At 44.1% G+C, this 18,200-nt stretch overlaps 1 protein-coding gene across 1 annotated transcript; it reads right to left on the reverse strand.

Moving 5' to 3' along the window:
* Positions 1 to 2,388: 2,388 nt before the first annotated feature.
* On the reverse strand, positions 2,389 to 5,590 carry GDF5 (growth differentiation factor 5). Its single transcript, XM_077832216.1, has 2 exons — positions 4,957 to 5,590; positions 2,389 to 3,257 (listed from the first exon to the last, which is right to left on the reverse strand). Exons 1-2 carry the CDS (start codon positions 5,588 to 5,590, stop codon positions 2,389 to 2,391), a joined length of 1,503 nt encoding a protein of 500 aa, XP_077688342.1.
* Between the last annotated feature and the right edge of the window lie 12,610 nt (positions 5,591 to 18,200).

Raw genomic sequence — 18,200 nt, forward strand, 5'->3', positions numbered from 1 at the left:
GTATCTTAGATCGACTCCGTGCGGTAGTGTAGACAAGCCCGTAGTGATGAGTGAAGCTCAGAGGTTTATTCTGAAGAGGTTCCCAGCAGTTGTTTATCCAAATTATCTGCATTAGAATCTGTGAGATGAAATTAAGAAAGGGGGAAATTAAGCCGTATTTTCCCTACAAATGGCTGCAAAGAGCAGTCTTCCACTGACTGGGAAGACAAGCTGGTCTTGCTCATGTCTGAAGTACATGCCTCTGTGGTTCTTAGAGCTACATAATTGGGCTGCAAATCTCCTCAGGGTGGTTTTTGCTGTAGTACTGAGTTCCTTCTGCCTTCTGCCCTGCCCCAGGCTTCAAGAACTACCAACAACCTCCATCAAACAGAATAAGAAACTTCACTGAATTTTTCTAACTTTAGGAAAGGTTGTGCGGGTTTCAGTCCAAGAGACGGGGAATGTTTGGGGTTTTTTTAGACAAACCAAAGTATGCATCAGTACAAAAAATCCTTATGTATGTTCAGCGAGTCTGTTTACACAGCATACACAGAACAATGGCATTTTTTCTTTTCTAATAGCTACTTGAATATATAGCACTTGTGTGTTGGTGACAGCCATGAGGCAGATTTCAGAACTATAGGATAAACTGCAGAGCTATGCATGTTTAACTATCTCACCTGCTCACTGATCTATCTCCCCAGGACTTATTCTAATACAGTATTACAAAGCCCTGAGCAGCTTCAGGCAGCCATCACTTTAGAATGTATATTAACCTGTTGTCGAGTGATGCTTCCCCCTTTAGTCCCCAAATGTGGAAGTCTCATCTCCCCCAGCCCTGTAAAAAAAAAAAAAAAAAAAAAAATCACACTGGCACAAGGCCCAGGATGGGTCATATTCAGTCCTGCAGGTAGAAGAAGCTTTATACCATTGGAAAGGGATTGTACATTGGGAAGTTACCTACAATAGTTCTTCTAGATTTAAAAATATAATTGCCAGATTCTCCATTATGATCAGGCACCTTTGTGTTGCACAGTCAGCACAACGGAGCTGGACTCTCGCTGTGTCTCGCCAGAAGGGCGGCACCCATCTGCCATAAAGCCAGCAGAAGTCAGCTTCTTTGCCAAGTGCCCCTTCCCACTGCAGCACATGGGGCGAGGTGGACAGAGTGGGGCTCTTCTCCACTCCGTTGACCCACAGTGGAGGGATTAAAAAAAATAGTCCCAAGACAAATTCATACCTTAAAATATTTCTACAACAGATGCAGCATGCACAAAATACAGTGCAGTAAAGGTTAATGGCACTCATTTGCAATCACCACTCTCATCCCAGACTCAGCTACTAAACCCTTTACTCTACCATCATGCATTTTCGCAGTAAATATTTCTTCTGATACTTCCACGGTGAACAAGTGCAACTGGAGGCGATCAAAGGTACGCACACGAAGATGGTATCGATACCAGTAGCACCCTGCCTTACTGACAGCTCCCTTTCCATTGTATTTATTGTACAGGATTCAAAACAAAGGATGTTAGTAACATTATAATTGTGCAGATGAAGAGAACTAGTTACACCACAGCACTGTGTCAATAATTTATTACATTTTATGCTGTTATTGAGTAATTTTACTACCAGCACTTGAGAACAGCTTGAACCTTATACAGAGTAATAAAACTTGCAACATACCAGTGGATAGAGTGAATAGTTAAGAAAGAGGTGAAGCTTGGAACAAAACATACATTGAAACAAATATGCTTCTGCATTTATCTAGCTCCATGTACAATCAAATACTAAATCAACACATTATATTTAATGATTTTTTTTCATATACACATAATTTTAAGAGCTAATCAGAAAAGTTCATCTTACAGTGTAACTATTTACACCAAACTCTGAGTGTTTAGGGACATTGCTTTCTCTTACAGACATTAGTATTCTCTTCAAACATTTCCTAATGGACATGGTGAGGAAGATATTGGAAGTGGGACTCAGATTTGTCTTAAGAACAACATTTAAAGGAACAGTAATGTTTTTTTAGAGGTGTATATGCAGCTTATTAACTTTACATTTAACAATATCCTTAGGGATTAAAACAGCAGAGTTTTTTGTGGTATGGAATTTTAATTTCCTTTGAAGTGATCTTTAGTGAGAACAATTCTCTTGTGATTACAGAATTCTTTACTCAAAGCCCCATTCTGGGCTAAGTTTGGAGGATGACAGTATTGAACTACTGCTAAAATGTGTCTACCACTAAGAGACATACAGACACGGTGAGAGTTTAGCAGATTGTTTCTTATTACCATTGTTAAACCATATGTGTGCTAGGGGTAAGAGGATTAGTTACTCTTGTTTGAGAAGAGGTTCTTGTCAATTATCTTTGTTAATGTGTTAATGGGAGGGATTGTGCTGCTACCTACAACCACATGACTCCACTACCATGTCTTCATATTGTTTGTAGACCACGTTATTTGCAGAGTCTATGAAGAGAATGCTAATCGGACTCAGTCTGGTCGGAACACAGCAAGTCGGAGGAGTAGATTCTGGGTCCATTGAGTTCATTAGCGTTTGGATAACTGCGTGATTGGTGGGTTCCAAATGAGATCGAAGAGGAAATTCACAAAGCCCTTCACAGTGATAAGCTTCATATTCCAGAGGGGCTATTATCCAGTCGTCCCAGCCCATGTCCTTAAAATTCACATGGAGAGCTTTTTTACTACACCTTGCCTTCAGGTTCTTGTTGGGCCTCTTCCCTTGCCTCGTTGCTAGAGGAGCTCTTCTCTTCCTCCGCTGATTGAACAAGTATTCATAAACAGTTTTGTCATCTTGGCCTGATCTCGCCTTGATTTCATTAAAAAACAGGTCCCTTTTTTTTGTCCTCCCAAATACCAAGAAGAGAGCCTTTTCATTGACCTGCCTCCCTGTTCTATTCAATCCCATACTCCTCAGATCAATAGCTCTCCCCCTATCAAAAGCTTCGAGTTCGAAACACAAGTTAACTGAGTTTTTAAAATTCCTAAAAAGTTTCCAAATGTCAAATACTTCCCATTTTGGTGTATCTGCAGTGCTGACAGTGCGAGAGTCCAGGAGAGTTGCTGCTTGTCTGTTTGTGGGGCAACTGAACAATTTCACTTGGGAAGTTTTCCCAAGAGAATGAGGCTTCCAGGTCTCAGAGGGCTTTTTCCTTAATATCCGCAGCTCTGCCCCCAACAAACCATCTTTTTCTAATGCACTGATGTCAAAAATATATTTTTGTTTTCTTATGGCTGGAGCTCGGTCATCTAAAACAAAACAAAAACCGCAGACACTTTTAAGTTTATTGTAAACAAGAATGAGTATTAGCTCTAAAATTCCTCCTGTTACTTCTGAAGTTTGCTCACAAACTCACAAGATCACTCGCTATTAGCCCACAGTCTTGGAAGTCATAATAAAGAGCCTTTTAACCAATACGGAGACAGTCATAAAAACCTGCTCTGAGCTGAGACTCAGAGGAGCTTAATGACTCAGTAGTGAAATGGCATTCTGAACTCTTCTTGTTTCAGCCAAAGAAATGTCATCTCACCTGTGTGTGTTTTCTGGCCCCAAAGTATCAATTAGCCAACTGGCAGAGATTTCTCCTTCGAGTGTGAGCCATCGCAGTGCATAGCCACCACTTACATTCTTGACATAGGACTGAAGTGGGGCTTAAGTGGTGCCTGGACCTCATACTGGCCCCCTGTACAGGGGTGAATTTCACCAATAGACAGTACAATGGTGAATTTGTCCTTTAAAACCCAAATCCTCCAGGAACTGCCAGGCACCAGGACAACTGCTTTATTAACTACACAAGGCTCAACTTATTCTGATGGAGCAAAAAAATATAACCCCCAGAACCACTGTTTCATTTGCCTGGTAAGGTTGATAAGAAGCATTGTTAAGAAACATGGCTATTTAAATTCAGCATGTTACATTGACGTTGCCTTCCAAAGGAAAATCAAGAATTTCATCTGGAACGCAGCTCTGCTGAACAGCATCCCATTTCTCTACAGCAGCCAAATTGTGATCATTAACTGCCTTCGGTGTCCCCGTTCTGGACTGGATTGTCAGGTACCAGCCTCACCATTGCTTTCTCATCCATAGAAGTCCCAGGAGCTGCTCTCCATGGGCACCATCCATGCTCACTGAAATCCCTGAAAAAACACACCCTAACGTTATGGAGAGCAGCATTTGGCTCGAATTGCCCTACTTGAGCAGTCAGGTGAACACCTGATCTGTGACACTGCCCATCTCACCAATAAGAAGCTACGTGATGAACAGGAAATGAAGCCTCTTCATTTATTGGAGGAAGGGGTGCACTAGGCTAGCTCAATTTTCTCAAAATTTTCCACAATCAGAAACTTGTGCCACAGAGTCTCAGGTCTCTCCTTGAAGAGGCCAGCATTTTCACAAAGAAGCTCTTTGTTTTGCTCCTGGAAAAGCACAGAAATAGCACTGTCTTTACAGCGCCATATGCCGGTAGACATATGGCTAACAAGAAATAAAATGGTATTTTACCAACTACTGTAGTTTAAGTATGAAAAAAGCCCCCGAGTCATATTTTCAAAGGTGTTTAGGCACCTAAACATGCAGATAGGCAGCCAGTGGGTTTTCAAAACCACCTAGGCATCTAACAGCCATTCATTTCAATAGGAGTTAGGTGCCCCAGTGTTTTTGAAAATCCCACTAGGCACCTATCTGCCTCTTTAGGCATCAAAAAGCCTTTGAAAATCTGTCCCTAAATGTTTTGCTTAGCTAGCATACAAATATTATGCCCTGCTGCCAGAAGAATCTTCGAAGCTTAACTGAAAAGACAAAAACTGCCTATAAGTTACATGATTCTGATTACATTCGAATCAGTCAAGCTATTTTCTTTCAATAATGATCATTATTTTTCAATTAACAATATGTGCAGACATGCATCACACACATACATACTCATAAATGCTGTAGCTCCTTTCTTACCTTGTCCTTTATCTATAAAGCTTGTTATTGTATTGGCAAGTCCAGTCTCCAGTTTTACACTTCCATTAATGCCTTTTCTTTCTGCATCCGAGAGAGTCCTGTAGAGGGAGAGCATGTATTCATGTGGCGTTATAGGGGGATGTTTGAAAGTCGCTTTAGGTTCCCTTTGTGTTACAGGCTCTTTAGTCTTTTTGGTTTTGTAAGAACTGGCATCAGTATTCCCTGTGCCAGTTTTTCTGAGCGAGGCTTTGCTGCCAAGGTTCTGAACCTTTGGGGTCACTGTCCTTACTCCAGATTGCCTGTTTGGGGACTGCCCTACCTTTGCATCTGTGGTCCCTTCTCTAGAGAGACTCTTCTTTGATTCATTATTCTTTGCCAAGAGAGCTCCAGCTTGAACAGTATTGGTTTTAGCTCTAGCCTTTAAGGTCCCAGTACTATATCCATGGTTTCCAGTCCTAAAGGTACCTGCCCTTGGCGAGGGATTTGTCTCTTTTCCTTCTGCTTTTAACAATCCTAACTTGGATCCTGGATTACTCTGACCTGCTTCGGAATTACTCAACACTACAGAAACTAGAACCAGGTAAAACCAAGTCAAGTGCCAAAGCAATAAAGTGAGAAAGTGCAAGATTTTCATCCTCTGGTCTTCCTTTGAATGCCACTAAAGAAAAAATCAGAAAAGGTTCCTCCAGTTTGGCATAAGAAAACATGAAAGAAATTAAAAACTGAAGTCAGCAGGAATAGTTTTCTTTTAAGTTTAAAACACTTTAAATCTGTTTGTTTAACATTTGTATCCAGTCCCATAGTGGAAATGCTCATTTATTCAGATCTAATCTTCTCCTGGCCTCAGTTAGCAGCTAAAAAGAACTTGTTCTTGAAAAGAGAAGGTTTACCACCCCTTTTTCTTCTGTAAAACTGACTGAAAGCTTGAAGGAGTCTTGTTTAAATCTGAGGGGGTTTTTTTCCAAGAAGGAAGAATGGCGTAATGCTGCCTCTGTGTTACAAGTTTCTTTTTCTTTTTTTTTTTTTTTTAAGTTTTGAATCCTTTCCAGTGAAAATATTTCACACACAGAGACCTGCAGGTGCTTAGAAATTTTTTACAAACCTGAACTCAGGAATTGGAAACGGAATTCCAACAAAAACCTATTTAATTACTCTCTGATGTCATGCTGTCTAAACTAATTTAACTGCGATATATTTCTTTTAAAAAAATCTTCTTTACCCTTTCCATTAGCATGAGTCATACTCTGCTTCATGTGAAACAACTCTGTAGGATCAAAACTCCAGAGGATGCCTTTTAAAGTGGCAATACGACCTTTACATTAGCCTTAGATGAACTTCACATTCAAACAGAACAAAGTACAAAACTAACGGTATGAATCTTGTACAGAAGCTGTTGGAATAAATACATTCAAATATCTTATGATTCATAAGACAAATTTCAAACAGTTCTGGACTTGGAATCTTTTCCTGATAATTGCAACAGTGAAGTTGCTTTTTTGTTTGGCTAACTGAAGGACTTTGCTAATAAAGTCATATACATCCATTCACACAAAGAACATATTTTGAAGGCATTTATCATTACACTTTTAGAAAATAAAGTTAATTTCAGTTTGATGCAAACACTTGAACAAATGAACTGAAGCCTCATGAAATACAGAAGGAATGTTTCCCTGTTTTGTAGACAGCATTTTCATGCCTCTCCAGATTTCCACATTTCTGTAATCTGTTCCTGACTGTAGAATTTACCTATCAGATCTGATTTTGTCCAGAATTAAGCAGCAGTGTCCCCTGCAGGAAAATAGAGTTTCTGTCAACCTAAGGCATGGAGGGAGCCAGAGAGACAGGATTCTAAAACTCCCAGTCACAGGCTTGGTTTACACTAGCAAGTTATGCTGGTATAACTAAATCACTCAGGGGTGTGGAAAACCCCCTGAGCCACACAGTTATACTGACCTAACCTCCAGTGTAGACAGCGTTATGTCGATGGAAGAAGCCCTCCTGTTGGCGTAGGTAGCTGTGACACCCTGTATCTCTGGGGAACACCCTGCACCCCATGTTCATCCTTATAATATGATTGTGTGGTATCCAATGCAAAGTTTGTCATATTGGGTGTCTTCAGAAGGCTCATAGAATCATAGAATATCAGGGTTGGAAGGGACCTCAGGAGGTCATCTAGTCCAACCCCCTGCTCAAAGTAGGATCAATCACCCCAATTTTTGGCCCAGAACTCACAACCCTGGGTTTAGCAGGCCAATGCTCAAACCACTGAGCTATCCCTTCCACCTTCAATGATGCACTGAGCATTGTTGTTACAGTAATGTTATAGTAATGTTATAGGTTGTAATTTCATGTATATAGTTATGAGGTTGAAAACATATCCTCATGGCTTAAAATAAGCCCAGACAAAACTCTCCAGGAACAGAGGGGCAGTTCACACCTCATCGGGGCATGTATGGGACAAACCCAGCCCAACCTCACAGGAACAAAGGACACTGGCCTAGGCAGCAACAAAGGATCTGTTGGACTCTCGAGTGAATCACCCCCCTTCCCTTGGCGAGTCAGGGACTACGATGAGGTAATGCTCATGTGACCCTGAAAGGTGGAGGGGAAAAGCCAAGAGGAAAGAAAGAACATGATAAAAAGGAGAAATGTTTGCCATGCTCTTCCTCTCTCTTCCACCTCCATCTACAGACACCACCACCAAGCGACTGAAGCACTGATCAAAGGGGAGAGCCTGGCTGAAGGGCAACCATCCAGCCTGTGGTGAGAAGCATCTAAGTTTGTAAGGGCACTGAAAGTGTTAAGATCAGCTTAGAATGCATTTTGCTTTTATTTCATTTGACCAAATCTGACTTGTGCTTTGACTTATAATCACTTAAAATCTAGCTTTTGTACTTAATACATTTGCTTATTTATTCTACCTGAAGCAGTGCATTTGGTTTGAAGCACGTCAGAGACTCCCCTTGGGATAACAAGCCTGCTACATATCCATTTCTTTGTTAAATTGATGAACGAATATAAGCTTGCAGCGTCCAGCAGGCATAACTGGACACTGCAAGACAGAGGTTCCTAGGGTTGTGTCTGGGACTGGAGATATTGGCTAGTGTCATTTGGTTGCACAATCCAAGCAGCTTACATGCCAGAGGCTGTGCATGAACAGTCCAGGAGTGGGGGTTCTCACAGTAGAGCAGGGTAAAGTTGGCTCCCAGAGTCAAGGATTGGGGTGATCTAGCAGATCACCGGTCCAGATAACACCAGGGGAACATCACAGTAGCATCTTCACTAAGCACTACGGTAGCGCAACTGCAGCACTGTTTAAGTGTAGACAAGGTCTCATTCTTTAAATGGCTTCATGTAAATGTGATCTTTTACTAAATAGTGAAATGCATATCTTTAAAGACCCATCCTTACAACCCCACAGAAATAACACATAATCAAGGTGTTGGTACTTAGAAATGAGAACTGTCCCATGAGTCAAACTAAACTCATTTGCATTCTGATTTAAAAGATAATACAAAACAAACAAATCTCTGCTGTATATTACGAAAATGGGCTATTGTTTTTCTAAATGAGACCTTGGGATGGAGGAACTGGCTCAGATTAAATAAGAATGAACTCGATCCCTTGCCCCAGACTGAAGCTGAACTCAGTCCCAGCAACCTGAATTTCAACTATTTCTGAGGCTGAGAAGCACTACCGTATTTTTTTGGTATGCTTCTTTGTTCTCATTTTCAACATCCCTGCACTTCATGCTTTGGACCAGGCCCAGAAGCAGAAATACCAAATTATTATAGCAAATAATACCCCTGAAATGGAATCATATAGCTCTTTCCAGTCGAGGGTCTCAGAACACTTTACAAAGGTGGGTAAGTGCCATTATCTCCATTGTAGAGATGGGGAAACTGAGGCACGGAAAGGTTCAGGGCCTTGCCCGAGGTCACACAGCCAGGGGAGAATTTCAAAAAGCATTGGCATTGGACTAACTCTGCTCTCACTGGAGCCAATGCAGTTTTACTATTGATTTTAATAGGAGAAGAATTATGCCACTTCTGAGTACTTAAAAATATCACTCAAAGTTAGTGGAAGAGCCTGAAGTAGAGCCCAGGAGGACAATGCCAGCAGCCAAATGCATGGAGCGTGGCCACTCCGCCAAAAGTAGAAAGCACTGGAAGTCAGAGCAGAAATGCTATTTTGCAAGATTTCAGATAAAAAGGGCTCAGAGAAGATTCTTCACTCAGGAGCTATACATTGGCTGGGTATGCTGCTAAAATTGTAAAGACAATATTTATAGTTATATATTTCATTAATTTGACATTATCACCTTGATACCTGGGCATTTTATACAAACTTTGAGAGAAAACTAAAATTGCCGACAACTGGTAACAAGCCAAATTAGGCCTTTCTGCCCCCAAACAGGCTTGGCCTACCATGGAGGTGTTTACCAACTGAGGGGTTATATGGGACAAATCAGAGAAAGGAGGCAAAGGATGCTAAGGAAAAACATCCAGGGGCCAACGGAGAGAAAAAGCACACAGGCAGCTTCTTGAGGGGTGCTTCCATTTGGCCAACTTGGAGAGAGCGCTATCACGTCATGAATGGACCCCTAGGCCCCTATGTCCTAGAGGTCCCTGGATAGAACTCCTGCCCCATGGCACATTGTGTCTGATGGTCCCTTGGATGGGACTCTATGGCACTGTGTCCAATGGGTCTTGGATGGGTACCCAGGCCACAAAGCCATTAGCGTAGATCCTCACAGCTCTTCAACTCTGACCATTCTGACTTTCTCTGTGGCCCAATGAAGATTTAATTATTTATATAAAATGGAACAACTTCAATAGGAGAGGTTGAGGGGGCCCACCCCAAAGTACCCCATAGGCCAGTGGTTAGGGCACTCTCCTGGGAAGCAGAAGACCTGGGTTTAACTCCTTGCTCCAAATCAGGCAGAGTAGGAATTCAAACATGCATCTCCGACATCGGTCCCAACCACAAGGATTATTGTTTGTCCTGCCCAGAATGCCATTTAGTGGGCCCCTTGGTCCTGCTCCCAGTCCCACTAGTGGGCATCCCATTTGTGTGGATCAGGGTAGGCCTTGTTGGACCCTGTGATGGGGTGTACCTACTCTGCCCTAGCCCAGAAAGGGTTAACTGTGCATTGCAGGCTGAGGAGGCCACATCCTTCTGCCTCTGCTGGGCACGCTCAGCCTGGAGACGGGATATAAAAGGAAGCAGCCCAGCTCAGTCTGGCAGGCTGCTGAAGGGGGAAGGACGCAGGTTGTAAGCTCTCTCCCGGGAGTGGCTACAGGCCTTAACCACAGAGCCAAGATGCGCCGAGCCCCAGACAGAATCCAGGCTGCCTGTGGAACCCAGAGAGGGGACCGAGCCATCAGGAGCTGCACCGGCTGAGGACCCCACAGACCCATGGGAATTGTGGACCACCGCTGTGGAAGACAGGGTAGGAAGCAGTCCAGAGGACTTAGGACTTTGTCTACACTTACCAGAGGATCGACGCTGTGGCGATCGATGCATCAGCGGTCAATTTAGCGGGTCTAGTGAAAACCCGCTAAATCGACCACCGATCGCTCTCCCGTTGACTCCTGTATTCCACCTGATCGAGAAGAGTAAGGGGAGTCGACGGGAGAGCATCTTCCATCGACGTTGCATAGTGTGGACCCCACAGTAAGTAGCTCTAAGCTACATCGATTTGAGTTACGCTATTCACATAACTCAAATTGCGTAGCTTAGATCGACTTTTCCCTTTAGTATAGACAAGACCTCTGACATTGCTCCAGGTGGAGAACTAGGGAACAGGTCAGTGTGTTTCAGGGAGATCCCCACTGACTTAGTGGTGAGCACCCTCGCCACTGCCAGGGCCCTGGGCTAGGACTCGAAGGAGCAGGAAGGGCCCAAGTCCTCCTACCCCAGGTGCCACTCTAGGTGGCACCCCACTTCCCCAACAGACCAACACAGCCCCATGGAGGTGGATGACTTTATTGACTCCAGCCAGTAGGCCACACAGCCCCATGGAGATGGGCAGCTTTATTGACTGCGGCCATACAGGCCATACTACCACACGTTATAATCTGGGTCACCAGCATAGGACCTAACTGGCTGTGGTATAGCCTCTCTCTTTCTTTTAACCATACATGACCTGACACCCCATGACAGGGTGTACCCACTCCATGACGGATCCCTAGAACTAGACAGATCCATAGAATCAAGTGGATGTTGATTTATTTTAGTAATTGTAGACTACACCACCCAGTACCCAGAGGCTGTGGCCATGCACTCTGTACCACACAGGCAATAGTTACTGGATGACTCAAAGCGTTCTCCCATGTAGAGATCCCAAGAGTCATCTTGTCAGATCAGGGTACGGCCTTCATGTCACAGCTAATGTAAGAGATGTGGTCTCGAGGGTCCATTCAGTAAAAAACACAAATGGATGGTTTCAGAGTAGCAGCCGTGTTAGTCTGTATCTGCAAAAAGAAAAGGAGGACTTGTGGCACCTTGAGACTAACAAATTTATTTGAGCATAAGCTTTCGTGAGCTCACTTCGTCGGATGCACCCAATGAAGTGAGCTGTAGCTCACGAAAGCTTATGCTCAAATAAATTGGTTAGTCTCTCAGCCCTGGTCTACACTAGGACTTTAGGTCGAATTTAGCAGCGTTAAATCGATGTAAACCTGCACCTGTCCACACGATGAAGACCTTTATTTTGACTTAAAGGGCTCTTAAAATCGATTTCCTTACTCCATCCCTGACAAGTGGATTAGCACTTAAATCGGCCTTGCTGGGTCGAATTTGCGGTACTGTGGACACAATTCGACGGTATTGGCCTCCGGGAGCTATCCCAGAGTGCTCCATTGTGACTGCTCTGGACAGCACTCTCAACTCAGATGCACGGTTGTTTGCCGTTGCTTTGACGCAGGGAGGGGCGACTGACGACACGGCTTACAGGGTTGGCTTACAGGGAGCTAAAATCAGCAAAGGGGGTGGCTTTACATCAAGGAGTATTTCAGGCAGGACTTCACGGAGGGTTCCAATAAGAAATGGTGCACCTAAGTTATTGTTCTTATTGGAACAAGGAGGTTAGCCTGGCCTCTGATTGATACATGGCTAGATTTACCTCGCTGCACCTTCTCTGTGAGTGACTGCAGTGAGACCTAGAGGAATGAGTCCCCTAGGTGGGGGGGGTGGGTTGCAAATGAGTACAAAACAAATCTGGTCTATTTCTTGATTTGATACACTCCATCTATCTTTTACATCTTTGGCTGGCAGCAGACAGTGCAGAAGGACTGCATGCCATCCACATCTCATGGCTGCTTGGCAGAAGATGGTACAATAGGACTGCTAGCCATCCTCATCTCTTGCCTGCCCGGCAGAAGATGATGCAATAGGACTGCTAGCAATCCGTATCACCTGCCTGGTCACCATAAGATGGTTCAATAGACTGACTGCAAGACTAAAGAGAATGACTTGATCAAGTCACTCCAAATTTAGTCCCTGCGCCCATGTCTGCCCAGGCACTCCTGATCGACCTCCCACAGGCGACCAGGAGCACCTCGGACATGACTATGACGGCTACCAGTCCTATTGCACCGTCTGCTGCCACAAGGCAATGGGTTGCTGCTGCTGTGTAGCAATGCAGTACCACGTCTGCCAGCATCCAGGAGACATACGGTGACAGTGAGCTGAGCGGGCTCCATGCTTGCCGTGGTATGGCGTCTGCACAGGTAACTCAGGAAAAAAGGCGCAAAACAATTGTCTGCCCTTGCTTTCACGGAGGGAGGGAGGGAGGGAAAGGGGGCCTGACGATATGTACCCAGAACCACCCGCGACAATGTTTTAGCCCCATCAGGCATTGGGATCTCAACCCAGAATTCCAATGGGCAGCGGAGACTGTGGGATAGCTACCCATAGTGCAACACTCCGGAAGTCGACTCTAGCCTCGGTACTGTGGAAGCACTCTGCCGAGTTAATGCACTTAGAGCATTTTCTGTGGGGACACACACTGGAATATATAAAACCGATTTCTAAAAAACCGACTTCTATAAATTCGACCTGATTTTGTAGTGTAGACATACCCTAAGGTGCCACAAGTACTCCTTTTCTTTTTACAAATGGATGGGTTGGTAGATAGGTTTAACCTCACATTAAAAGAAATGCTTTGAAAATTCATAACTGTTGAATCCCAGAATGGGGACAAGATGTTGCCCTAACTGATTTTTGTGCTCAGAGAGGTCCCACAGTCTTCTACAGGCGTCTCACCTTTTGAATGACTATGTGGGAGGCAACCCCAGGGGATTCTAGACCTCCTATGGGAGTCATGGCAGGAACAGAGTACCATAACCCTTCACATAATTCAGTATGTCCTTAAGTTAAGGAAAGTTTAGATCTAGTAGGAACCTTTGCCAAGGAGAACTTCCAGGTGGTACCGCGCTCCCAAGAACAATACCATAATAGAAAGGGAAGCCAGGGGACTGAGTGTTTTTGCTGCTTCCCTCCTCCAAAAGCAAACTGCAGGCCAAATGGCAAGGCCCTTTTGAGATCCTGAGGCACATTGAAAAGGTGGGCTATGAGATCTGTTTGGTGGGAAATATACCATGTTAACTTGTTAAAACCATGGAAGTCCCTTTATTCACCCCCGACACAAGAATTAGACGAGGAGGACCCCAACTAGTTGTCCCAGACTCACCCAGAGAGGTACCCCCAGGGGAAAAATCTGTCCCAGATACAGCAGGAGGAAGCCAGTGAGTTGGTTAGGGACTTTGTGGACATTTTCACTAACAGACCTGGGAGAATCCATTTGATTGAATACCACATTCATCTTAAATCCAGAAGGGCCACTTCTGGATAACAGTGGCTAAGGGAGACTGTAAAAAAAGAACTATAGAGCATGCTCCAACTGGGAATCCCATAGCAAATGGTCTGGTCCAATCCTGCTGGTCCCAAAACCAGACTACAGTATTCCGTTTTGTATTCCGCAAAGAAAACAGAGTATCTGAATTCGATATGTACCCTATGCTAGGATTGATGAGATGCTAGATGAGGGGTTCTCAACCTTTTCCTTTTTGAGGCCCCCCCAATGTGCTATAAAAACTCCATGGCCCACCTGTGCCACAACTGTTTTTCTGCATATGAAAGAATAAGTGCTGGAACTAGGGGAACTGGGGATGCAGCTTCACCCCCTGGCTTCTAGTTTTTTCCATCATATACAGGGCTTGACAGTTTGATTCAATGACTCTCAGCACCCCCACTGTACAAATAGTTCCAGCACCCCTGTATAACATCCAGGGCCAGCACTGGGGGTAGAAAGCCAGGCAATTGCCTCGGGTCCCACACTACAGTGATCGCACGAAGCTAAGTTACTTAGCCTTTGGCTTCAGTCTCAGGTGGCAGGGCTAGGGGCAGCGGGGCTTCGGCTTTCTGACCTGGGCTCTAGTGACTCTAATGCCAGACCTGCTTGGCAGACCCCCTGAAACCTGCTCAAGGGCCCCCCAGGGGGCCTCAGACACCTGGTTGAGAACTGCTGTGCTAGATGAACTGGGGAAGGCCCAATACATTCAGGCCTCACACCTTGCACAAGGCCCAGGGCTCCAGCCTTTCTCTCTCATTACTACAGTCCCCTGCTTTTTGTCTTTTTATGGGGAGGATGTTTACCCATCATCTCAGAAAAGCATAATATATGGACTGAAGATGACTCAGGGGCTTAAACACTGTTTCTTGGCCATTTTGCTTTAACCATCCAGACATTCATGCTCCATATGTTCAATGGTTTGCACATTCCCTCAGACAACATGTGGACAGTTTTTTTTGCCAATTGTTTTTATATATAGTGGGCCTGGGGGATGTTAGATTTCAGACTTTAGTTGATAGGTGTCGTTTAAGAGGCGTTTTGAAATACGGGGATAGGCATTATTACAGCGTGTTTCACAGTGCTATGTATATGAGGCGTAAAACAGAAATTTGGAGTAGTGACATTACAAATAAGACCTTTATGTATAAATCTTTTGTAATTAGTTACTACACAGTACTGTCCATTCATATTATAGGTTACCCGTACTGCTGGGTGTCACCATTTGGGATATGCCAGTAGTTGACGCTGATTGAGTTGTTTTTTGTAAATTCTGTTTTTCAGATAAATTGGTTACTGTCCAGTCAGTAGGTTATCAAATATTGCCGTCAGAAGTCAATATTGGTAATCTGACTGAACAAAATTGTTTTGAATAACATGTGCCTTAGTTAGGATGCAGTGTCACTGACCGACACCATGCCTCAGTGGGTCGCAGCTGAGGATGCCAAACTGAGGACATGCTGCTGAGAAATAGGGCAGACACACCCCAGACTGGTGGTTATTCTACCATCAGGTACACTATACCAGTAACAAAAGTAAACTTCAGTCTCACCACACTGATTAACAAGAAGTCCAAAGAACAGTCTCCTTAGCCATCTCAGCCCTTCTTTCACCACCCAGACAATAGACTTAATGATGAGTGGTTATTTAAAACCAATTTCATCAAACAAAGGGTCCTTCTAATCCCAAGAGATCAGCCATATAGCCAGGTCAATATATAACTCAGATCTTACACAATAATCACACTGTTGCCAATCCTTTAGTCTCTAATAGCTAAAGGGGTTTTTTATTTTATTTTTTGTTATTTAGTTTATAGTAAATAATTTTGGGGTGTTTTTTCTTTTAGTTGGCTTAGGCATTTTGCTTTTTAGCCTACTGACCTAGTTACTTATCATCTTTAGCACAAACATTTTGTTTTTAACCTAATATTTTTTTTCTAATTCTGTTTTTTGAAAAAACGAGGCCTCCATTCACATGTTAATTACTTATGTAAGGCCAGGCCTCAGCTTTTTTCTGCTTTTGGTTTTTGTTTTTATAGTAGCTTGTGTTTTATTTGCATTATATTTTTGGTTTTTAAAGGTTATTATCCAGCAGCACAGTTTCAAGGTAACAGTGGTAGTAATTACTGGAACCACCATTAATATTAGGGTTAAAGCAGTGGTTCTCAATGCTTCCAGACTACTGTACCCCTTTCAGGAGTCTGATTTTAACCCTGAATGGTGGGGCTCAGACTTTGACTTCAGCATGTATCTTGCCAGCCCTTAATGCCAACCCTCCACTTGCAACCCGCAAACCCATCCCACCACCCCAAGGTTGAGAAACACTGATATGGTATGTAGAGCAGCATAAACAAGTCACTGTCTATATAAAATTTTAGTTTGTACAGACTTTGCTAGTGCTTTTTACGTAGCCAGTTGTAAAACTAGACAAATATCTAGATGGGTTGACGTATCCCTGGAAGACTTCTGCGTACCCCTGGTTGAGAACCACTGGCTTAAAGTACGAACCGGGATGCAAGCTCACTCATAGGCTGCTGCACCCCCTGGCTTGAAGTGGATTCTATGATATACAGGGTTTACAGTTTGATTCAGCAGCTCTCAGCACCTCCACTGTAAAAATTGCTCCAGCGCCCCTGAGCTCACCTTCTTTGGTACAGCCCACCAGGGTATTTTCACTGCAACACTATTGTTCTCCCTTTTCTGTTGCTTAGCTATGAGTTGGGCAACGGGCACCAATTGCTTTATTTTTCATTGTACCAAACTAGGTGGTGTTAATGGACAAGGGAGGTATGGGTGATTTTTATTTGGTGTTGTTTGTTGCAGCGTCTGTCACATTTTTCTTCATTGCACATTTGGCCATAGGGCAGGAGTACAAGTCTGAGAGAGGTAAGGTTCAGTCAAAACTCATTCAGGGTTCCCTGGCATAGCGTTGTCCCCACCAAGAAGCTGTGGTAACCCAGCGCACGCACTGTGTTTCTGAGCCATGCCACCTTCTTAATTTTTTTTTAAATGACTAGTTAGGCCCACCAAGTCGCACAATATTTTTGATTTCCTGCATTAGACACATAACAAATGGTCTAGTATATATGCTGCACTTAGTTGCCTAAGAAACATCATTATTTCATGAATTACAGTATTTACAAATATATCATTAATTTTAAAATTTGTGCAATGGAGTGCATATTACTAATAATGCCTTTTGCTGGATGGTTAAAGGCTAATTCCTCCTCCTTTTTTAATGGCTTGACCTAATTTATTAGTTAGTGAATTAATTAAGTGATGGGCACAGCAGGCAGTAACTCAAGGTGGGAGGGCAAGGGAGAAGAGAAGAGAGCCCCAGGATGATCCAGGGTGAATCGCAGAGAACTGCAATGGAGAATGAAAGACCAGAGTACTTCAGTCAGACCCGTCCCCACCTGTGGCTCAGTGGCATCGGGGCGGGGAGGAGGGGGGGCGGGGAATTACCCTGCTGGGAACCGGCTCTGCCTGATTGGCCCTTACACCATGTTGTTGAAAGGAGCTGGTGGGGACCCACGGAGCCGCCTCCCTGGCCCACTATTCACCCGCCGCCCCTGGGAGCAGCAGTGCTGAGAGGAAGGCCCAGGGCTGCGGCGGGGCTGTTAGATCCATGGCACTGCCCACTCGTGCTGAGATTCAGCCTTGTGCCTCCCCCCGCGTCCCAAGACGCACAGACCCGAGCGCCCTGCCCCTGATGCCACCTACCCATTGGCTGCAGCAGTCCCACAAGTTCCTCCCCCTTCCCTTTAAAGAAAGAACTAGTCACCCTGACACAGCTCAGGGCGGACACAGTTATCCTGGGCTGGGGGCCGCAGGCCACCTGGTCGCGGTCAGTGCTGCTCCTGAGCGGCTGTTGTTAGCCAATGGAAATGTCCCTTCATCTTACCTTAATCTGTCCCAGTTAGCAACCACAAATACAATATAACCAGTGTGCAGAAGAAACAGGTGCTGGGGGTGCTGCCACACCCCTTGGCTTGAAGTGGTTTCCATTATATACAACGTTTACAGTTTGGTTCAATGGCTCAGCACCCCCGCTCTACAAATTGTTCCAATGCCACTGGCTACAGTGTTAACACAAATTGTCATAACAGCTTACAAAAGCAGTGCCCACAACTACAAAAATGTAAATTGATAAAAATCTTTAAAAATGCTTAAAAATAAACATCAATATTAGCTGTTGAAATTACTTAAAACATAAAAATTGACTTCTGCCAAGTCTACCTGAGGGGCTTCCCATTTGCCTTTTAATAGGGCCTCCAGTACTGCTAAAGTTTCCTCTTCTTGTAGTTTGAATGTCTTCCACAAGGCTGCAAGGTCACTTCTCTGACTAGCAGCTTCAGGCTCTTCACGTTTTCGATCAATATATGCCCTTT

Source organism: Eretmochelys imbricata, chromosome 13 (genome assembly GCF_965152235.1).
Source record: "Eretmochelys imbricata isolate rEreImb1 chromosome 13, rEreImb1.hap1, whole genome shotgun sequence".
NCBI lineage: Eukaryota > Metazoa > Chordata > Testudines > Cheloniidae > Eretmochelys > Eretmochelys imbricata.

Bases quoted from the DNA above. Each gene is read 5' to 3' on its own strand.
- GDF5 (XM_077832216.1), bottom strand. From the start codon at position 5,590: ATGAAAATCTTGCACTTTCTCACTTTATTGCTTTGGCACTTGACTTGG. The intron at 3,258-4,956 runs GTAAGAAAGGAG...GTTTTGTTTTAG, and splicing joins CTTTATAGATAAAGGACAAG to ATGACCGAGCTCCAGCCATA.